The sequence below is a fragment of the Scomber japonicus genome, chromosome 9 (assembly GCF_027409825.1).
Source record: "Scomber japonicus isolate fScoJap1 chromosome 9, fScoJap1.pri, whole genome shotgun sequence".
NCBI classification, from domain to species: Eukaryota; Metazoa; Chordata; class Actinopteri; order Scombriformes; family Scombridae; genus Scomber; species Scomber japonicus.
The window spans coordinates 31,075,391-31,099,515 of NC_070586.1; the positions used below are offsets into that span (position 1 = coordinate 31,075,391).

Consider the following 24,125-nt stretch of genomic DNA (forward strand, 5'->3'; position numbering starts at 1 on the left):
TGGCGAGGTGGTTTGGGTTTTACTTTCTTTTCTTTCTTTTTTTTTACCCTCTCAGTCATGGTGGGTCCACACTGGCATTCCTTAGCAGCTCAGGCCCTCAGCACAAGCCCAGTCGATCCCTCAACACAGGGGTTGGGCAGGAATTGGTATTAAAGAGGCTTTGGAGGAGTGCTTTGCATTCTCCCTGGGGTGGGGTGTGGAGGGGAGGGGGAGTTGTATACTAAGGCAAATATTTACTCACTTTGTGTGCAAAAGTCTGGACCAAGCTGCTCAGCAGTATGGAAGAGGCAGGTTTTATTCTACCTCATCGCAGCTCCCAGGAACACAGGAGACCGAACGGGCATCCGAGTCACTTTCATATCAGCTGGGCTTAAGTCTCTCAATATGAGGGAAGGAAGCCCTCAGCGATGCCTGTAAACTGTGTATGCAATGCACTATTTGAACAGTTAGTCTAGACTATATTCGACTTGTAGTTAAATCACTATAGAATAGCACTAGGCACATGCAAAAATTGTTTTTTGAGGAATATGTTTAAGAGTTTGACAAATGCCTCTTTACCCTGTATGTTGTATTAGCAATGCAAAAACTGTAAGTGAAATCATGTCTGTTTATCTTAACAAATAAAAAAAAAAATGATATAGCAGTCTGTAGAAACTGACTTGTTTTTCTTACCCAACATCATGAGAAGTCTGCTGTATCTGTAGTGTCACTCAGTACCAAATATTGTTACTGCTTTTGTACATTTCTTAGAGCTGAAATGAATTGGACAGAATAGTAATGGACAATATTGTGTAAATAAAAATTCACCAGTTTAAGGTTCTATACTGTGAATATTTGCTGGATTTGTTAGTGGTCTAATTTGCATTTTGGAGAGTAAAACAAGCAATTTATATACATCACCTCGGCCATAAAGGAACATTTCTTTCAAACCAGAAGATTGGTTGAGAAAATTATCAGCAAACTAATCACTTATTAAAACAGTTGTTACATGATTAATTTCAATTGCTTCCTTTTACATTTATATTTCCAGCTTTGCTAAAGACAAACTGATTGAAGCAGGAGTCAACATGTGAATGACAGTCTTTATTATAACTTTACATTAATTCATGTCAACCCATTTTAAATACTATTGTGATTTCTAGATCTTTATACTATTTTTTTTTCTAATAGTGTACATTAGTATATGCTTTTACATTACTTTGATTTCCCTTTTATAATCCAGTATCAGCTGTAGAAGTACATATGTATACACTGTTGCAACACTGATATTATTGTATGATCTATGCTCTGCAGAACACTTTTGGGTAATAAGTCTTAGCCTGCGCTAAAAAAAATAGCCACACAAAGACCAATATTAAAGAAAAAGCAGAACATTGGCACAGGGTAGCACAAAATCCACAATGAATGAGCTATTGAAAGCAAAGTGCAATGGTTGGAGTATTATAACTCACTGAAAAGCATCAAACTGGTTAATAAATCTAGTTAAAAAGTGTTCCTAAGAGTTGGGGTTTCTGAAGTACTCATTCAAAAAAAAAATACTTTTGTTCATGGTTGCAATCAGTCATCATTTTTAAACACATGATACCACAGCAGTCAGTGCCTTGGCATTATAAGCAGCATATTATTCCATCTTTGTCCAAACACAGCTTAATAGAAAACAGAGAACAGACAGATTTAGAAGAATATATTTTTCCAGCAGGAAGCTACAAAATATGTAATAATAATTTTTTGCAAAAGTTGATTTCAGGAATTAAAGAAGAAGGTTATATATATATTAAAGAAAGTGACACTAAGAGTTCAGAAATGCTTAACTGGCCCACCAGAGTCCCTGCTCTTTTCAACATCTTAAGGCCCCTCCAGTCACATCTGGTTGGTCACACTGCACAGCACTGTTGACTGACTGAGAGAAAGCTGGCTGTCATTCACTGTGTTTGACTTGGTGATGGTGGTGGTGGTGGTGGTGGTGGTGGGTGAGTTGGAAGGGAGCGGACCCACTCCTCCTGACACCTGACTCCCCCACGGCCTCCACTCCGGTCTGGCTCTCTGGCTCTGCGGGCTAAGGCTGGTGGTTGCTATGGCAGGCCTCTTCCCCTCAAATGTCCCTCTAACCAGTCCATTCAGCATGGCGGAGGCAGAGCTCTGGTCCAGTTGCTCAGCTGAGACCAGAGGCTGCCGGTCCTCTTCCTCAGAGATGGCAAACACAGGCACGCTGATGTGATCACCCTCGCCAGGGAAATCTCGCCTCTTTCCAGCCTGGCCACTCTCCATCTGACACTGGGTGGAGGAAGAAGAGCCAGAAGTGGGCTCTGATGGGGAGCCCTGGGCAAGAGAAGCCCCAGAGGCCTTCGCTGGATCTGCCGTGGCAGACAGCAGGCCAAAGCAAGGCCCTGTGAAACGTGAGCGCCGCAGGTTGCTGGTGGAGTTGAGACGCCGCTGCCTCTGGGCAGGCTGCGCGAGTGGGTAAGAGGCATTGCTGATGGATGAGTCAGAGATGGTGCTGTTGTCTGCCTTGGCTTCCAGATGAACATCTGAGAAGACCCTCCTTCTGTCGTCTCCTCTGCAGTCAGCTCCAAGACTGGATGGAGCCTGCAATGATATAGGACAGCAGCAAACCTTTTTTACAACAGATTTTTAAGAAAGTAAGAAAAGCACAGGTGAAACTAATAACACTAACAATGGCTCTGACTCAGGAAGACTGCAATGCTAGAGACATGATCATTTATACTGGAAGCATGAAATTATTCCAACAAACCGCCTCTTTGTTCACTAAGTATATATAATCCTGAATGTGAAAACACAGCAATGATTCTATACTGACGCTGTCCACCAGCTTGGTGAAAGGACTGGTGGAGTTCCAACTGCACCACTTCTTATGCAGCTGTGGCAGTGGAGGGAGGAAGTCCTGGAAGGTGCGTACGCTCCATGCTCTTGGTCTGGCACAGCTGCTCCTGCCATCTTTAGCGGTCCTGGTGCCAGTCGGTGAAGTGGTGGAGTCTGATGAAGGCCAGTCACCTGCAGGACTGGGTCCAGTGTCACTGTGCCGCAGGAACCTTTCCCGCTGCTAAGAAACACAAAATGCCTGAATGTAAAGACTGAAATGAGTGGCATGAACCCGTCTGCAGATGGCAACAATAGAAGGTTTTTGTGTGAGGATAGCATGTCTACTAGCAACATTATTGGAGGTCTTTTGCTGTCTCAATAGGAGTAGTAACTGACCAGTTGCTGCCTGAAAAATGATAATCTGGTCATTTATGTAAATGTTCCAACTGCTCGGTGTCCAGAAGTGAACACTATGATATGCATGTGATATGAAATATGTTCATGATCGCATACCAAGCAGAAAGGTGCATGTGTGCAGCAGACACTTTCCCTTGTAAAACAGGGTTTTAAAAACAAGAGTGGCCTAGAGAGGATAAACAAACTAATTAGGAAGAAGACGACCACAAAACATAAATAGCTCACATATCAGAGGTGGCATTATGTTCAAGCACTCAACTGCAGCTACAATGGTCAATGAACTGCACTGTGCAAGGGGCTTGTTACTAAATCAGGCACGCATCTTTGGTATTAAGAGCTGATGGAAAGAGCTCAGATAGCAACAACAGAACTGGATTATCTCATTTCAAACCTTGAAGAGGATGGATAATACTATTATTTAACAAGCAGGAGGTATTACTTCTGTATACAGACAGTAGTGACATTTGGCTTACACATTTCATTGCTATCAATCGAAATGGGCACACAGAAAAAGGCATCGCTTCATCCAAACTGCCCTCAATTCATTAATCCCATCTAACGTACTCGTTAGGGAATTTAGGGCCTGACTGGCTGCCACTTTGCTGGTTGCACCTGCTCCGTTTCCTCCACACACCTTCAATTCTGCCCACAGATTGTGTTTTGTACAACATTAATGGATTAACGAGAAGGAACTGTACTGATTAGCTTGGCCCGCTCAGCCACACAGCCAGCCAGCCAGCTGAGCGTGTGTGGCTCACGTACCAAACTCATTCATTATTTATTAAGTATATTAAAGCTGTCAAGTGAACAGGAGGGGCTTTGGAACAGGTTCAGTCACATTTGTGGAGTTGTGTGTTATGCACAAGTCTTGCCATCAAATAACCAATTGGGGACACAACGCCATGCTGAGCCCCATATAAGTCATCTTTGCTTGAGCAACTACGAGAGGCTAATTGTGATTGACAGGTTTGATGTGTGCAGGCCACGTTATCCTTCCTGATCAGTCAGCTGCTGTTAATCAGAGGCGGGTGGAGGTTTTAGGGGTTGCACCCATCAGAGGGAAACGAGCCAATAATCCTTCCCACAGAGTCACTAACAGCTAGCTTTGTCTAGACAAGAATTAGCTCGGGGTTTAAATAAAATGTTCTTTTGGTCACTAAAGCCCCACAAACACAATGACTACTTTTAGGTGACGAATCAGCCACACAACACAGTTGCGTAAAAAAACACTTGAGTTCAAGAAGCGGGGTCGAAGGACCTCCAGGGGTGCCTGAAGATTAACCCAGACTTTTCCCCCGTGATCTCAACACCCAACCTACAGCAGGAAAGTTTTACAGTATTTGCAGTACTTTGCTGCAAAATCTTATCAAATGGGGTTCATGGCTTAATGCATGACTACATATTTGGGGGTGTGCAGCACAAAAGTACCACACTAACCTGGAAGTTGACCTGGAAACCACATCGGCGAGATGATTTGGTGGTTTTTTCGCCACCATCTCCACTGTTAGCCCTTGCAACATTTCTCAAACATTATTTACATGAGCGTCTGCATCGAGGACACACACAGGCAGACCACACAGTGTGTGCCAAAGCGTGCATGACACACACACACACACACACACACACACACACACACACACACAATTGGAGCTGGGAATCTGGCTCTGTAGATAATACTCCATTAGCCTAGGCTGCAGAAAAGCTTGCCAGTCCTTCAAAAAAGCTGCCAGAGCTGTTTTATGCCAACTCTTATTCCAAGAGAATAGAAAAGAGAGCAGAGGAAAAAAAAAAAAAAAGCCTGGTCGTTTGCTTCTTCCTCAACGCTTCTCCCATCTTTTAATTATCCTCATTTCCCATGTATGCCATTGTAGTTTTCATAGGTTTAGAATGAACCACGCGTACATCAGTAAATTGGTGTTGGTCTTATTAGGAACACTGGGTCAATTCAAAGCAATGAATGCCCTGTCACCTCAGTTGGTTCAGGGGTCATTTCTCCAGAGTGAGCGGATCACCCACTGAGAGTTTGGACTTGAGATTAAATACTTCACTGTATAGTATCAAGACAGGACATTTTTTTCTACATTTACCAAGACGAGGGAGGGAAAGAAGATCTGTGCACCTGTGCAACTTCACAAATAAGGAGTATTCATTTTTGTCTCCCTCCACTCAAAAATGTGTGATTTATTGCTGAACATCACTTCGTGTTTAGATTTAATATTGAAGAGTTTGACATTTTACTGAGTTTGGAAAGTCTCTATGTGCTCACCTAGGTAGTGCACACACTAGCATGACTTTGTGACATCACAACTAGTTTCAAAGCCAATCATGGTCGGGTTTGCAACTTACACAGGTGTGATGTGGAAACCAGAAGCCTCCTGTGAACATACACTGAGAATAAACTCCACATTAATGTAGGAAACATCTTAAGTGTAGTAGTTAAACTTTAGATGAAATATATATAAGCGTATTCAGAACTTGTCAGTGAGGGAGAAGATGTGTAGAAGTATAGAATTTAAAATAGATGAAAAAGTACAGTATGTGAAGTATTTTGTATGTCTTAACATTTCTAGAAGGGCTCTTTATTAATTTTTACAAATAAGTTTTTCAGGGCTTCTGACTGTTTAGCTAATTATTCATCGTGATCAATTAATCTGCCAATAATTTTCTAGAGTAATTGATTGAAAATATTGAAAAATGCCCATCAAAGTTTTAATAAGCCTATGATGAAAAACAGCAACAAACAGAATTACAAAATGTTTGGTATTTTTTGCCTGAAAAGGGGCCTGTGGTTCCGCACAGCAGACAACTGTATTGGCATTAAACCAGGTCTTACCGTGTGAGGGGAGAAGGGCAGCCTGATTGGGCTGGGGGCCGATGATACAATGAACACCTCATCTGCACCGAGGTCGAGTTCAGTCAATCCGCTGGTGGACAGATCCACCTCTGCATCCTGGGAAATGTCCCCACCAGCACTGACTGAGGAAATAAAGAAAGACATACTCAGCATTTAGACATATATGTTGAGGAGGTTAAGGCCATTTTTGATCATTGCTCACACAGTATATACCGGTTTTAGTGTAGAAATTGGTAAAGCAGCATTTGCACAGTACTGCTCTAGTGACAATATGTATAATGTCAAACTTTTTACATTCTGATTTTTGCCTTCATTGAAATGTTGAAATGTAATTAATTCAATTAAAATACATGTAATTTATTCAAATGCCCAACATGAATCTCATGCTGCTTGGTCCTTTAAGTCTCTGCGTACTGTAGAGCTTTATAATGTTGAACTAAATAGTTTAATGAAACAACATGCAGAGTAAGCTAATCTCAACTCCTTTACTGTTTATAAGCTCTGTGTTTTGGTGTAAACTCCCGCTACCGTGACTGGAGCCCACAGCGAGGGGGACTATACTCCCCTGTTGTTCAAACTACTCCCAGGCTGCTTTGTGGGTTAAATGCCACAACCCACAAATCTCCCAGCCTGGGTTCAGTCCCACTGAGAGAGCGAGAGAAGCCTTCGGATTGTTCCAGGATCAAGCCAGTGTGCTGTTTCAGAGCTAATGCAATTTTCCTTTCCATTGAAATCTTTACAGAACAACCAAGACTCCTCACACATTGTTTGTTTTTCATTTAAATGTTTAACTCGCGTTATTTTTATAGTGATTCAACCTATAGCCAGTTTATGAAAGCATTTCTATTTGCTGCATGAGCACCAGGTATTGGGCCAGTCTTTCCTCGAGGCAAGATAACTTTGGGAGTTTTACATTTCCAGAACAACAAAGACAAACATATAAAGAAGGAGCACCACCTAGAGATACTGATCTCACACAACACTCACTGTCTGATTGACAAGCCATGTCCTGAAAAGCATCATAATCATGGAGGCGCATTCCTTAAATCCCACTGAAACTTTATCAGATCATTATTTTGCCAGAAAATACATTAATGGCAGATTTATACCCCTGAAGCTATTATTATCATTCCTGAAATGATTGTCAAAAGTCTAAACACGTTTTCTAAATATAAATCAAAATGAATGACATCCACAAATCCACAATAATCTGCAGTTGGTAGGTTTTTGGTTTTCTGTCATTCTTTTCTTTTCTCTTGGTGCATTCCTTGTGATACAGCATGTCTTAGAAGTCTGCACGAGATAACCACAATATAGAAGTTGAGTAACAGTGGAGAGAAATTGCTTATTACTTCTAATTGTTATGTTTTTTAATTAAAAGCCCATGTCAGCAATAGAAATATCAGTTTGTGTATGTGTGCGTATGTAGATTTACATGTGTGTCTCTCTCACCTGTGTGTAGCGAACTGTCGTTGTTGTTGTCTTGCTCTGTTGATACTACCAGGTTGGGCTGATTCTCGGCCATCAGCCTCAGCTCGCTGACCTCGGCCCCGCTGTTCTGGACACCCTCTGGCACCTGCAGCACAGCACCACACCATACAGGGAATCAAGCCCCAAAACCTGACAGTAGCAACGCTTTGTTTGCAACGGAGGAGTACAGAGCCACTACACAGCACAGTGACATCAATCCATCCATCCATTATCTATACTTGCTCATCCCTTGCAGAGCCAGGAGGGACTGGAGCCTTTCCCAGCAGGCAGCGGTCATCACAAATTCAAGGTCAAAAATAAAGATATCAATATGGTATTACTATAAAAATAATATCATGGTACTTACTTATTTTTAAGTCTGCAGATATAGAAAATATACTTGCTGAAGTACATATTTGTATTGTTTTTGTGTGTTCAAATTACGCTGATGTGATATCTGATCTATTTTCTTGTGGTAAAAATAATATGAGGAGGCTTTTATTCAAGAATTTTATTTAATTCTGTTATTTAATAGTGTATTTTCTTTCTGTCATCACTGCAAATTACTGTCACAATGTTGGATTTACAGAATTTAATAGGCTATCTATATAGCTATAGGTGGTATTATTGAAATGCACTGCACTGCAAATACATCATATCATGGTATATGGTTCATTTTTTGGACATACGCTTATATATTTTCTTAATCTTAATTAAATGTCATAAATCTATTATTCCATTGCCTCAAATATATATTCCAAACTATTCTCCCTGCATCATCATCGTCATCATCATCATCATTATCAGGGAGATCAAACTTAACTTCAAACCTGAGTGACCTGATATGAACCTGAGGTGGTAAGGCTCTGTGCTAAAGCAGTGGACAGTGTTGGCTTCAGAGGCAGAGAATATTCAAAGAAATGTCCAATGATCCCAGGTAAATCCGTGTCTTGAAAGGAATGTCTGACTGACAAATAAAGCAATAAAGAAAGGAAGCCAGGAAGGGGAGGAGAGAGAGTGACATGTCAATAGGACAAAGAGAGGAAGAAATGGGTAGAAAGAGTACACAGTCATGTCTGTACCTCAGAGTTGCTGGATGCGCAGGAGCTGTCTCTTTTTGGACACAGTTTGGGTCTGGAAAACATAAAGCACCGCAGCAATTTAGTTTATAATTACAGACATATCCGAAAACCAGCTTTTATGAATGTCCTGTATTTTTTTCCACTCTTGGCAATGTTTTCTCGAGTATAAAAATCCCTCTGGTGTTCACAGTTTGACCAGAAATGTAAAAATGGACACTATCCCAATCCAACTGTACTGAAAAAAGAGCTTTTCTGACATAGTAACCACCTCGCTCAATACTAATAGCTCCAACATACCCGTGGCCATTTCTCTCTCAATAGTTGCTTTGTTGTGGTGTTGGATGATGGAGCGAGATGCACCACAATCTTGCATTCACTCAAATGGCTCCAGCTGTTCAAATAGTGGTTGTTACTGAGCTGTCACCGCCGATACCCATTTCCAGTATGTGTGATAGCAAATTCTGACCGTATCCAGCATTCTTACTAAACATGTGGCTACTCACCATGTCACTGTAGCTTCTGGAGGTAGGGAGAGTGATACGTGTTTCCTCTCTGCTGGCCGAATACGGTTTTCATTTGTTTCCACAGGCACTTTGTTGGCTGTTGATATTTGATTCTTTTACAAGTGTAGAAATCTGTATTTTCTTTAATATCTGAAATTTGTACCTGCTCGTTGATGCTTTCCTGTCTTGTTTTTAACTCCGTATGACCCAATGAAGCATGCAGGAATACTTGAACAAGCACCCACTTATTAAAAATTACTCTTACAGCTGAATGAGCCCATTACCAGCCACCGGTCAACTGAGGGCAACCCCTGCTGTGGCTCTCATCCACCTTTGGCTGTCCAGAGAGAGGACCTTGGGAGTTAATCTCACTGCTGCTTTAAACTTGCAAGATCGCGCCTAGCTCGCCAGGCTAGTTGTTTTCCCATGATTTCTGTGAACTCGTTTAAATTAATAGGGAACAACTAAAGAAGAAGAGAAAAAAACAGCTACTAAGGCTGCTCATGGGCTTGAAGTTTCATGGTAATGCATTTCCTGGCTTCTGAATGACTTGGGTTGTTGTTCTTGCTAATTACACTTTCATTTTATTGAACATGTGTTTCCAATTTCCCTGTCATTAATAGTTAGAACCTGTGGAGTTACTGCGCCTGACGGATGAGTTGGAGACACTGAGCTGCATTTGAAATGAACACAAATCATAATAAACTGGTGTTTCTCACAGCAAGCCGATACTGATACCGACACAAATCTAAACTTCCTGGATTTTGAATCCATCTGGATCAGTAGGATTACACAGTCATCTTGTCAGAACGGATAGTATTACAAACCTACAAATTTATCCACTCTGCTTGTGTTCATTGTCCCCTGGGATGGACAAGAGGGAACAGCTTGTAAATTATACCTTTTGATTGTCTGACAATGCTAGCGCTATCAAACACAGTGCACACATCGAGTTTTACTTTTTCTTGTTGCCCCCCCCATTTCCCCGCCCATTCACTTTCATGCAGCCTCTGTGTTTTTGTGTGCTGGAATCGATGCCAGGTGCTGTACCTTGAATGCCCTGCTGTCTATGGTGAGAATGCTCCACATCAAGGAAGCCGCACCGTTGCAGCCAAACCCAACTAATCATCAAGGGTCACCACATCAGGGACTGAGGCTTCCAGCTGAGTCAACATAACAAAGTGGCGACTGTCTATGTTTGAGTGTGTGCATCTGTGTGTGCATCTGTGTGTGTGTGTGTGTGTGTTTGTGTGTGTGCGCATTTACTGTCAGACTAGCCCAATTTCATTCATGGAAGGAATCAAAGATAAGACTTGTGAATTTTCTCAGGAGAATGTTTACTGGGAGCTCAGTTAAATGGGATTTATGTGTCAAAAACATAGCACAAAACAAGAATGTGAAAGTTTTATCTTAGAACCAGATACTATGATTTATTAAACTCAGTCTAGCCACAGTAAGCAGTACTCTGAAGCTGTACTTAGGCACAGCAGGGATTGAGCTAAATGCTAACGCCAGCATGCAAACATGATCACAATTACAATGCTGACATGCTGATGTTTAGCAGGTATAATCTTTACCCTGGTTACTATCTTAGTTTAGCCTGTTAGCATGCTAACATTTGACAACTAGCACTAACATAAAATATAGGTGAGGCTAATGAGAACCATGTCAACTTCATGATGGAGCAGAATAAAGCTTTGTCATCAAAACTATTAGGAAATCTTCTCTGGGGACTTTATATATCGCAGGGTCAATTCTCATGGCATCCATCCAATATTTATCAAGATATTTTACCCTGAACTATGACACGGGAAAGAATGACTGCTATGGTTGCAAAACAATTTTGCATTGTATAAAACATTATACACTAGCTTTTACCTCGTTTTACTGTTATTTAGCAGGTCACCACAAAACTATATATCTCCATGGGGCTGACATTCATTACTCAACAAATGTTTTCACCAGTTACTTGTTTTCTGGCTTTCTAAAACACACATACCAGACTGTTTTCTGTATTGTATTGTTTCAGAGGAACTGTCTCTCTCTCTCTCTCTCTCTCTCTCTCTCTATTGTGAAAGTGTTTTTATTCTAAATGATTGATAGTTGTACAAAATATGTCTTAAAAAATTATGAAAATAGTTTTTTTCTGCACTAAATGTGACCAAAGAATTGAACTGCAACCAGTGTCCATAAATTAATCCAGAGACAGTGTTTTCTAAATTAAAACAGGTCAAAAAGTCTAGTGGTTGCAACACTTGCGACAGCCTGCTTAATTTCCAATTTACTGTCCTAAATCCATTTGTCTGTATTCATTTCATTTGTGTTTCTAAATAAAGTTCATGTACTTCCATTACCTGAAAATGATGCATAGGGCACTTGTAAGTATCATGGCGAAGAAGGCAGCTCCACTCACAGCAGCCAGCAGAGAGTCAACCTTGTTGGCTGTAGGAGCAAAGGTATGCCGGTCCCCACCTGGCTCAGTCAGATTGTGGTAGTGGAAGATGAGAGCAAAGCCACGGCCCCAGTGAGTAGTGGTAATGAGCTCCATGATGACCTCCACCATTTCCTGGCTGGAGCCGAAAACCAGCTGGCTGCTAGGGGGCCGGTTGGACCCACAGAACCTGGAGGAGAAGGTGATGAGGTCTGAGATATAGAGGACATCGTGAGGGCAAGCATCAAGCACCGACTGCTGAGTTTCAGGGCTCACAGCTGGAGTGTCAGTGGAGTGTGGCGTGAAAAGGGTGGTCTCCTCCACAACTGTACTCAAGTTAGAACTGGGGTTAAGGTCTACCCTAAGGTAAGACGAGGAGGCCGCGTTGACAGCCCTCTCTCCAGGACGCCCAGCTCCAGGGGGGACGAAGAGAGAAGGGGAAGGTGGCAATGTTTGACCAGAGGAGGAATCTGCAGATCTTTTGGCAGAATTTGAGACTTTGGCAATCTCCATCTTTGTGGACTGTTCCTGGACCACCACCTGCTTCACCTGACTGTCTTGGGGGGACTGCTGAGTCTTTGTGATGGCCTCAGCACTCTGAGGCACAGGATCTTTATCTGCTGAGGAAATTTCATCTGCCGCTAAGCTGCCAGGCGTGAAAGTCACCTCTTCGTCTGCCTCTTCCTCTTCAAAATTAGAGATGGCAGAGTACTGTGCAGTGGATTCATGGCTTTCAAACACATCAAAGTCAAATATCTCTAGAATAAGCTGGTAATCAACAGGCACAAAGAACTGCCAAACACAGTGTGTCCCAGAGGAGTAGTTGTAGGGGAAGCCAGGGGACAATATCAGGCCTTGGACATCCACCACATCCACCTTGGCACCACAGTCAAAGTACACCTGCAATATGAATTACATTTAGTTAGTTGTGTCACAAGTCTAAATCTACTTTTAAAGGTAATAACTTCCAATATGACAAAATAGGCCCTTAATGACACCCCTTAAGGTAAGGCTTTGTGACACTAATGCTGGCATGCATGGTTATCTTCGGTATTATGTTGAGAAGTGTTGACCAGTATTATATTACACTCAGCCTAAATGCTTAGCTGAGTCATGAATTTCAATAGTGGCCACTAAGTGATTAAGTTCTCTATGTCAAAGGTACAAACAACAAAAGGTACCTATCAGCAAATAATATACCCAACTTGAAGTCTGATTGCTTACTGACATAAACCAGCTTGAAACTGAACTATTCAACCCTGTAGTTCCGCCTTCATATCAAAGCCTGTGTTTTTCCTGTATTGCCTGCCTGGGTAACCCTGGGGAGGGTATTTCTTCAAACATGCTGGCTGTAATGCTTCCCAGGTGTGTGGGGATGTAGGGGGACCTGGGCCCTAAGCAGAGGCAGATGTGTGGCTGGGCTGGGGAGCTCAGGACCAGACCATTGCAGGAGGCCTGTGTGTTTATGAGCTTTCCTGTTGGCCTCAGTTCTGGACTGTGGGAATGACCCAGACTGGCAGACCCCCATCCCAGACAGGTAACACACCAACACCCGCGGGCGACACTTGTGCTTTGGACAAGGCTAAAAGAATAAGAGATCACTTTGAGAATGCAGTTTGGGGTGGGAGGGGAGACAGAGGGCAACAGGGACACAAGAGAAGCTAAAGTGTTTTTCAAGAGAGCCAGAAAGGCACTTTGATGCTTCATGGACCATTTTTCCCCATCTGAATGTGTTTATCAGAGGCAATCAGCTCAGTTAGTATATTGTAAGCATTAAAATCTACATGTAATTTTAAATCATGACTGGAAGAGAGGACCACTCGCTCAGCCCTCAGGTCACCAAGATCCAACCGAAGCCTTCTCTGTAGTTGATACAGCTGACAGCCGAGCCTCAGCATATTACAGACATACTGGATGTCAGAGAGGGCAAGAAGGGCAACACGACCCATGTAACTAAAGAAAATATACAGTATACGTGTATGCGGTGAAGCCTCAACCATGCTGTATGGTAAAGACCAATAAGAAACAGGTCTAAAGTTCAATTTGTACTCTCTCGAACTCTTCAAATTACATCATCACCACATGATTACCCATTCTTATAGCAGTTTTTCATAGTTTTAGTCTATCTGTGGCTCTGTGTTACTCAATGATTCAGTCCCATATCGTTCTCTATACAAACTTTAAGGGAAAAGTAATCACTTTATTTTGTCCTAATAACACTTTTTGTAATCTCACAGGTGTCTCCACTATGTGAAGTTCACTGCTCAGGCCGTGTGTGGTCATTATAGATTTAAACATTGGTTTCATACTGAGCAAACATTTTCAGGCAGATAGCAGAATTTTGGTGGATCACAAGAATACCTTAGATGATACACCAAACTGTTGTATAAGTTACAAAAAAATCACATTTTAATTCTCCCTTAAAAGGTTTGTGCACAGAATGCTATGTGACTGTTGAATCATGGAGTATCATACATACAACCCTAAACCATGAGCATGGCCCATGAGATATTTGCCAGTCCCTTTTCCAAGAAATGCAAAGTGAACATATATGGCTGACCTAAAATGTGTGTGTGTGTGTGTGTGAAACAGATTAGCAAGCTTACTACTGTACAAGCCATAGTTTTTCTAATTAAATTTGCAAACAGTATCACTATTGTCAAAGACATTGAACTGTTTGTAGCATGTGAGTAACATTAAATATAATGTAATGATTTCTCATTTAATATTCATCTTAATATTTTTCAAAATTCTACCAAATTTAATATTTATTATTTAAAGTTTTGTAAATGCTGATGAAAACCTACCTCATTAAAGTCCTTTCTCATAGTTTGTAATTCGCTGTTTGTTTCATTGACATTTGGGGGCAATTGCATTAGAGCATGACATGCTACACTTGCACTGCCCACTCACTTAGTAGAAATTAATGTGCTACAGCAAAGAATTACATGGATGACATTTGAACGGGCCAAATGGCATTCCTGCTGAGGTTAGAGAGAGAGTAAGCCGATTTGGGGGTCGCAATGCTTGCAGCGAGGTTGCGCAATGAGGGGAACCACTTCACAAAATGGGGGCATGACAGGGGGAAGAGAAGGACTGCGCGCCCCCGTTTAGAGCAAGAATAACCAGAGACGAGGAAAAAGTATTGAAGTTCTGTTCTTAATATTGCTCTTCACCTCCTTTGTCACAGATTCACCCTGTTTTAATACAACTTTAATGAAAAATGTTGCAAATAATGCTTGTCTATAAATTAACAGTCTCTTAAATGATGTGAAATCCTACCTCTGATGAAAGAGAACTGTGTCATGGACAGAGACTGTGTCATCTCTCCCACCAGGACGAGGCGGCCGGGAGGTCCCCACCACCCTGGGATGTGCATGCTAGACTACACATGAAAAGGCCCCAAAGTGCCACAGTGTCGAATGGAAATGGGACATTCTTATAATGCCAAACATCTCAGTTCTGTTACATCACAGGCCGCTCCACTGGCAGGCCGCTAATTATTCAAGGATGCCTTTTCTCATGGCAAAACAATGGGCCGCAGTGCCGTTTCGGTGAGCCACTCCACGACGGGGAGGGCAGATTATATTTTAATGAAGTGATGCTAATAAGTACAAGGCAAGCTGAAAGTTTACATAAGCGCCGGCTGGTCATTGCGCCCCAGTTGTGCCACTGACAAGGAAAGAAGTAAATCAACTGAGCACATAACTGTCTGAAATGACTTGTTCAGTGAGATGTCAGACCAGCTGCTATCATAACTGAGAGGCCCCTAACAAATGGTATTGTTCTATCATTTCCATTTTGCGTCATTTCCATTTACAAAAAGGAGGGGTGATGGTGTGGGGGTATTTCAATCACATTCCACGATGGGGTTAATCAGTCTGTCTAATTACCACAGAGGCACCTTTATTTCCACTTCTTGGATCTTAGGTTATGTGGTGGAATTGATTTGTTTGTAGAGTAACAGAACAATATTGACATTTTTTTTTCTATTATGCATTATAACATTATTTTATTCTATTTAAATATTATTTACATTTAAAAAATATAATAATTATTTAAAACAAATAAAGAAATATTTTAACAAGATTTTTATTCTATGGAGGTTGCATTCTACGTAAAGGAAAACGAAACCAGATTAAAAAAAGGGGGAAAAAAGTTGACCAGGCCAAAAAAACACTACACTTGTCAGTACTCTGATTTGACAAAAACAGAAGTCTGCAGGCTGACCTAACTGTTCACTGTAACAGGGATTTGTTTTAAACCACCCAGGCTGACGACAACATTGTGAAAACTCTGCAACACGAGCTGGCTTCTGCTTAAGAACTGTTAACACACACACGTGCACGCGCGCACACACACACACACACACACACTCTCCCTCATGCACAAACAGCCCCGGACTGGCTCATAAACAGGCAGGCGGGCCCCTCAAAAGGGGGCAGGAATCCTCACCAGCCCTGTTTACTGGAGGAGAAAAGTGACACTGCTTCACAGGCTAGTGCTTGGGCAGCAGCAGTCCACTCAGGATGCATTACAATCGCACTCAATTTCTTAAGTCGGTACTGATACCAACACAGTAGACCAGTAGGCTGTAGCCTGCACTGAATTTATTTCCACTTATCTGTAATTACATGCAGTAGTTTGAGAGAATTTGATGCATCAGTGATACAGAAGATATTCAGTAAAACAGTCAAGAGAGTGATGCAGCTACATATTCACTCCTACATATAAAGATATAAAAAGTGATTACTAAAATAAAAAATATAAGAACTTATCACTGAAAAAAATCAATGATGGGGATCAATTTTCCCAGATATTACATAAAAGCTGGAACTATTTCAGTTTAACAAGATTAGGAGTGACACTAATGTCATTAGAATAAAAAGCATTTTTTCTGGAAGTGCAACAAATGAGTTTCACTGGTGCAGAAAGATATAGATCTCTTGCAGTATACACAGGACACATGACCTCACGCATACTGTACCAGAGGGCAGTGCTTGCAGGATAAACAGAATCAAGGAAATATTTGGAACTCTTTTTCTCATGAGATCCAGTAAAAAAATATGAACTTCCATTATCAATCACAGAGAGATATGCAGGTAGGCAAGACTGAAAGGAATTTTAAGGATTTAGACAATTTTGAGAGCAAAAGCAGCTGCAATTCAGTATCAGCAATATGCCCCATTTGTGTTCAATATTTTGCACAGCTCCCTACAAATACACTGATAGATTTCTCCAAGTAGTAGCAGAAAAGGGGCTCCTTGAGGTCATCCTTACACAGCTGTGGAAAGCACTGATACTCGAGCCTGGGCTTTATCACATATCTCCCCTGTGATGTCAATGCCTCTCCTGGTGGGCTCATGTTAGTGGCTGCACGTTCAACCCAGGGTGAGTTTACAAATAACTGGTGTGGTGGCCTGATTAAGCCCAGGCATTTGTAGGGTCGCCCTCGTTGGCCACAGGAGCGCTGGCTCAGCACATTTTCATCACCGTGTGCATGATGAGCGACTTATGAAAGACCTCTTTGAGCCCAAACATGTATGATCAACATTTTATTTACAGGGCCATCACGGGACCGTCTCTACATGGAAAAGTTAAGATATATTACTGGCTGGGTGATAGGACAGACTCAGTCTCTCTCTTCCATGTTTGTGGTGTAAACCTATTAACATATTTCCCCTAGAAAGAGCTGCTGCTGTTGCTGCTGCTGCTGCTGCTGCTGCTGCTGATGTGGTGGTGGCTGTTAAAGCGAGCCTGTGGAACCCTGTGGTGAATCATGACCTTATCTCCACGGTGGTTTCAACCAGTTTGGAGAAATCATTTCCAGATTTAGGAATGTGATCCAGCAAATACATCCATGAGTCTTTCGGTAACACCTCAGTGAGAAGCCAAATCCTGTAGGGCTGAACTGTACTGACACAGTAACGCTGCTATCAATCACGGTCTTAATGGATACAACATTTCCAAGTGCAATCACAGCATTGAAATTGCCCAACTAAATTATTTTTTGAATATTCATTACGGTCACCTAATCCCATGAAAAGACCAAAATCAGAATGTTTCTGTCTGTCTCTCAATACTTGTTTGTGGCTCTCAGCCTTTGGTTCCCAAATATGTAAATATTCCCAAATAAAAAAAATCAGGTCACAAATGATTCATTCAGCTTTAAAAAAGCTCAGTAATTTCCTAAATGGCAGGGCACTGCAGCTTTTAGCAAGTGTTAGTCAAACAGGAGGAAATAGTGCCTTTATTGGGAACTATTTTCAGGGGTGGATTAATACACACTTGGTTTTCTCAGAGGTATTTCTGGTTTAAGAGAGTATGTGCAAGTCAAAATAAAAAAACTGTGTGTGTTCATAAAGATAAAAGGAACATGTCACCCATTGCAACTGTGTGAATCATTTTTGGACAACAAAAACTCTATGGCACATAGAAATATATGAGGCTCTGGATACAAATACTATTTTATAGGATCAGTTCAAGGTTACTGTATTTGCTGACAATAGGAAGAACATATATGCATCACTAATTTTATCCAAATAAAATGGTTTTATTTGATGCATTTACAAGGATCTTGTTGTAAAAAGGATGCACCTTGCTGCTGTTTAGATCCTAACAAATTATGACAATGTTGTCTGCACAGGCAATTCATTAATGCAAAAATAGTAATGTTTATAGTCTAATATAGCACAATAATCTCTCACATTCTGAAAATTACAGTAATTCAAATGCAGAGACATGACTAGTTCATTTGAAAGTTGATATATTATTTATCAGCCTGTCATTTTGTCTTTTCAGTGATAAGAGTCCACCTTAAAACATCATAAAAGCAAGGGCAATATTTTTTTAACGCTATGAGTGAGGTTTATTTTCTATTGTTCAACTGACTGCAGCTGCAACACAAACAGCACAACTTTCACTCAGTCTCCGCCTCTAGTCCTGGCCTTTTTCATCCCATCCCTTTTAAGGTCACACTGCAGCTCACTGACACATGATGACATGTTTATCTGTTGACAGGCTGTGCATATCTGTTGTCAGATAATTCGTGGGAGGAATAAATGAATTCACAGTTCACTGGGATCCTACAACACAATTCAATTAGACATGAATTTTCTCTCTTATAAAACCCTCTGAAAGACAGAACACTCCAATAAAACCAAGATCAAATTCACTCAGTGCTGAATTGTGGATTGACAAGACTTGGATGCCTCCCATTTTTTTCTGAGGGGGATAGAATAAATTCCAAGCTTGTTTATGCTGTTCCAAAAATCAACTTAATACAAAAGGGGAGTGGAGGACAAAGCCATCATTTACCGTGCCCCCTGAGGCAGATAATTGCAAAGATAGTGAGCACCCTATGCACACAGAAACTAAAGCTGGAGACGCTGACAATTCAATATACCAAGGGCTTTTGTTGTCGAGTTCTAAGAATTGTGCTGCTGTGCCTTCATTCTCCATTAGCGGAAGAGGACGATTCTTGACAGGTGGAAGCCATAGAGCTTCTCTTGGCTGACAATGTGGTCTTGATGTCCTAGTGGAGATCTGTGTCATGGGTAATCCTTTTATGTTATGACACCAGCCACTGGCAAACAAGGGGACATTGTGCTGCGTTACACATAAATCAAAATCAGAAGAATATTGGATTAGAAGAGGGTAATGTAGTTCATAGTCTGAATGCTTTGCTCCAAGACTACAACAAATATTTGGCAAGAAAGTAATTAAAATACTCAGGTTTGCAAGATATATCTCTCAGATGCACGTCGATGCATCATCAGTGACGTTCCTAGGGTCATGGGGGGTTTCCTACCTCCTCATCCAGGTAACCTATCAGGGATCGATAAAGTCCCGCATTGCATCCCAGCAGCAGCAAGTCACGTGCCTGACTTCCTTATCCAAAGCAAGAAGCAAGAGACTGTGTCAGCAAGAATCTTAGAAGACTGTATCTAGGTGGAGTTTGATGTGACCGGGGAATTGTAGTTTTCCAAGATCCACTCTCAGCTGCCAGTCTGGGACTGTGGAAAGTAGGCATGGTATTGTCTGTGGTAGGGATGGTTTACTTCTGGGGTGGTGCTTATTAGACTGAATGGCTGTGGTGACCACTTCCACAACTTCCTTGAGCACCTGGGCATGGCAGCAGTGGCCGTTAGTCAAGGTTTTGGGGCAGCTGCTGAAGAGATGTTGAAGGGATCTTCTCCCTGAACAGAGATGGCAGAAAGGTGTTTCACCTCTGCCTCATGTGTTAAAGTTTGCCAGGGTTGGTAAATTGCCATACACAGTTTGGACCAAGAATCCGATGCAGTGGAGGTCAACCCTCCAGAAATCCAATCAAGTGATCTTCTGCTGCAATATGTTTTCTCACCTTGTCCAGGCTCCTTGCTGACTGAGTCCCACCATCTTGCTGACCCTTACCTCCTTTACACCTGTGTGCACTTCTTACCGGAGGAGAAGTTGTCGCTTTTATTTGGCTTGGAAAGTAGCTACATTCAGATCTCCCTGTTGCCACTGTCCCAACAAGAGGCATCGGCATTAACTTTGCCTCAGTCCCCTGCAACTCTTTGGCAGCACTCTTTTTTCTGCCGGTCTTTGTACCCCATGGCTTCTCTTGTTTGTCATCGCAAATTCTTCCATGAGTCCGGGTGACCTGTTGGGTGTTGGTGGGCCGTGTAGAGCAGCACTGTTACTGTTTTTGCTATTGCTTTTTTGGTATTGCTACTGGTATATCCAAGCCTTGAAACAACCGGACAACCTAGATTTGTCAACCTTGGTAAACTGTAAGCCAAGCCTCAAAATCTCCTCTGGTTTTGTGAATGGCAGCTGTGTTCTTCAAGCTACAGTTGAAGAGTTTCTCTTGTTTAGCTGTTCTGTCGACAGTCGAAGTTGAGATAGTGGTTTTGCAGAACTGTCCACTACTTCTCAGATCCATCTGCTGGCATGGACTGATGATTTTGTGATAGTCATTTCATCCATGTAAGCTCTGATTGGTGACAGTGTTTGTTTGGGATGTTTGGTACTCCATCTCTGCTGACTTGACCACCATATTCATGGCAAGAGCAAAAAGGATGACTGAGATGGTGTAGTTAGTTATGATACCCTATGCCAATCCTGTGCCACTCTAATATTTTAGAACTAAATTTATTCTGGAAGTTGTTATCGTAACCCACAATAAGGTCACTGATCTTGTTGGGAACATGGTGTTTTCGAAGACACTGTTCAACAAGCTAATTGTTGTAATTGGTTTTTTGCTTTAGAAGGGACCTTGTCAGCCGTCAGTACAAGACATTTTTTTTTAAATCGCCCTCTGTGCTGAATAGTAGATGGTTCTGAACTGCTCAATGTTTTTAGAGTTCTCTGACTTTGGGGTTCCACACACCTTCAGCACACCTCCACTCGTTGGTGAGTCCTCTACAACAGATCACTCTCATAATCTTCCACAGTGGCTGTAGGAATCTTAGACATTGTTTATACATGTTGCATGGTATTCCTCTTGGCCCTTGGGGAGAGGCTGAACTTGCTACCTAAATGTGCAGTGTGTAGAATTTAGTGACATCTAGCAGAACGGACTTGGCAGAAATGGAAGATAACATTCATAAGTATATTTTAATTCATGTATAATCACCTAAAAATGAGAATCATTGTGTTTTTGTTACCTTAGAGTGAGCTCTTTATATGTAGATAAAGAGTGAGTCCTCTTCCACTGAGCCTACCATGTTTCTACAGTAGCCAAGAATGGAAAAACATGTGTTTTGGCCACTGTAGGATCTCCTACACACTTGGAAGCTAGGGGGAAGGGGTATGCAGTTGGTTGCAATATGCAACAACACCGTTAGATGCCAATAAATCCTACACATTGCACCTTTAAGGACTTCTAGGATTTCTGTCCAGCTCAGTTCCTTCATGTTGTGTTAATAAAGTTTTATTAAGTGGGAGTCATTTTAAGTACATACAAGTAATTTTAAGAATAGTGTTGTTTATTTCCATTTCCAAGACCACAGGAACAACATATAGCAAGTTTTCTAGCATTCTACTATTCATTAGCAAAACACAATGTTGAACAGTAATGTCCTTCTCCTAACAGAGACCACTTCAACTGCAAGGGACATGGTGATCAAATCCCATTTAACAAAGAAATGCCCTCCAGACATCAAACTTCCTTTCCTCAAGAGCAAGTACCCAGTCCTGCTCCTGTCTATGTAAACATGGCAGTTGAAAGCGGCTGACAACATTCATCAAGTCCTGTCATCCTTAGTCACATGTGTAGTCATTCTTATGATGCAGGTATTCAAATAAACCAAACACAGTGACACATCAGGTTGATGTATCAAAACAACTTTAAAACCTAAAAAAAACAAGCTGTAAAGCTACCATACAACTCTATGAGCCTCACTAACATGTAAGCTTTGACTCCACCATAGGAGAAAAACATGTCCAACATGGATGACAGAGTAATTGAATAAAAAACATGCCTGAGAAGCAACCCCTGACTGTTTGAATCCCTGCTCATCAGACACACACTTTTGATCATGAACTCCTTGCATGTCAGAGGCAAAAGCTTGGGAATTCGCCTTAATGAGTATGAAAGTACAACAACATAAGGTTAACATGCTCTCAGTGTGCTTCTCATTTCAGCAGTTTGGACTCTGCATGCCATTCTCTGACTATGTGAAGTGCAGTAACATCAAAACATGCAAATGCCATCAAAACATCCATTTAAAAGCCCCAGAGGACAGAATATGCCAGAGTTTGGAAATTGTTAAATATACAAAACTTTAATAAGTTTGTCGTGTTAGGCAAAGGTGCACGGGAGTTCCCGGCATGATGTAAGGTGATTACATTCTTGCAATATTAGGCTACATGTTTACACTTTTTAAGATTGTGACACATGGGTTTGTTTGTTTTTTTAAATATAAAAAATGTGAAACTGCACTTGAATCTTTCGCCTAAAAATGCAAACAGTCTTTTAAGGAGAACATTTTTAATTTACAGACGTTTTATTCTTCATGGGGCTCTCTTAATGCGATATAGTTTGCTCCTAAACAACTTTCGCAAGTTCAGAAGCAGCGTGAGCCTGCGCTTTTAAGAAGGTAATGTTACGTCCTGTTTGTTAACAAACAGAAGGTTCGCAAAACTCCATTGAAAAAATAGAAATTTGATTTGCCATAGTTCACAGGCGAACTTTTCCGCACTGTTATACACGAGGTAAGTAGTTTTCTGCAGCAGGGTGGTCTTCTGATAAACTCGGCGTAAATGTTATCTAACAAAAAAAACATTAATTGTGCAAAAATATAAACTTTACAAAATTGGTTCATATTACGTACCGCCTTTTGCTACTGCCCACGGTGGTGCACTGTATTGTAGTAGTAGCCTACACATTTGTGGAGTGACTACAGCAGATTATATTTCAAATGTAGTTAATGCAAGAGCTCTTTATGTATCAGGCGTATGCCGAATTGAAAGGTATCCCCCATTATTTCTTAAAATAACTTGCCTCAAGTTCATTGAGGTCAGTCATTTTGCCCAGAGGCAAACAATTGCCAATTATCAAGATTTATGAACGGAGTTCGTGACTTCATTCTCTCTACACAAGTGAACACGGCACTCTCAGCAGGGCTTGAGATAAAGCTTGTGAATTATTTTTTCAGTGAACAAACGTTAACTTACTTTCTGTGCCACGCATCCCATCACGAAGAGTAGATATGTTGTCATAAAAACATGTGCCCCAAGCGACGTAACACAACTCATTTTCCTCTGATTGTTCCTTTTTAATGCGACGCACAGTGAACCGTATCCCGCTCCTCGTCTTCCCTCTCATTCACCTGAAGTATCGGGAGCGCGCTTCCATCGTTCATGGGCGAACTCGAACACAGGACCAGACCTCAGACTTCAGCTCTCCCATTCAAGACTTTATAATAATCGTTTATTGTAAGCTACAAAACCTGTTTTAAAATATCCTGCACAAAATGAATAATCTTCTTGTAGGTTCTATTTGGTTTATGATAACTATGACCCATAAGATTAGGCTACATATTATACATTGATATTAAATATCTTTGAATCCTTCCTTACAGATATTGAAAAGTTATCTAAATGTTAGTCTTTTAGTTTTAAATCTGGGTGTGCCTCACGCATTCAGCAATGTGTATGTGTTTTAATAAGAATCAAGTCTTCGCTTGTATATTCCGACAACCAATATGGATTGAACTATGGGGTCTATGTCTAACTGTATTCAGAATAATCTAAATGAATGAGTGCCTATACAACTACCTACGTATTTTTCTGAAAGACGAAATTGTTTTTGTAAATTCATTTGTCTTTCTTTCAAAATTGTATTTGTACAGCATGAATCCGTCTAAATGGTCAAGAAATTAAATAATGAATAGTTGCTCGTTAATTTAGAACATAGGCTACTTACTATGACTAAGTTACTACTTTAACAACGCTCATTCACAAAGACATCCAAGTAATTATGTCATGCACCACTCCAAATATAATTTAACCTACAGACAAAACTATTAGGTTGTTAAAAACGTAATTCATTTAAAACAGAA

At 41.2% G+C, this 24,125-nt stretch overlaps 1 protein-coding gene across 1 annotated transcript; it reads right to left on the reverse strand.

Annotated features, from left to right (window-relative positions):
* Positions 1–1,087: 1,087 nt before the first annotated feature.
* Positions 1,088–23,366, reverse strand: si:dkey-112e17.1 (uncharacterized). Its single transcript, XM_053325272.1, has 7 exons — positions 23,239–23,366; positions 11,501–12,477; positions 8,644–8,695; positions 7,544–7,667; positions 6,071–6,213; positions 2,819–3,061; positions 1,088–2,586 (listed from the first exon to the last, which is right to left on the reverse strand). Exons 1-7 carry the CDS (start codon positions 23,317–23,319, stop codon positions 1,861–1,863), a joined length of 2,346 nt encoding a protein of 781 aa, XP_053181247.1. The 5' UTR covers positions 23,320–23,366; the 3' UTR covers positions 1,088–1,860.
* Positions 23,367–24,125: the final 759 nt, after the last annotated feature.

Coding starts and splice junctions, on each gene's coding strand:
- si:dkey-112e17.1 (XM_053325272.1), bottom strand. CDS start 23,319: ATGAGTTGTGTTACGTCGCTTGGGGCACATGTTTTTATGACAACATAT. Junction 12,478..23,238: donor TGGGATGCGTGGCACAGAAA/GTAAGTTAACGT, acceptor TTCATATTGCAG/GTGTACTTTGACTGTGGTGC. Junction 6,214..7,543: donor CGACAGTTCGCTACACACAG/GTGAGAGAGACA, acceptor TTATTTCCTCAG/TCAGTGCTGGTGGGGACATT.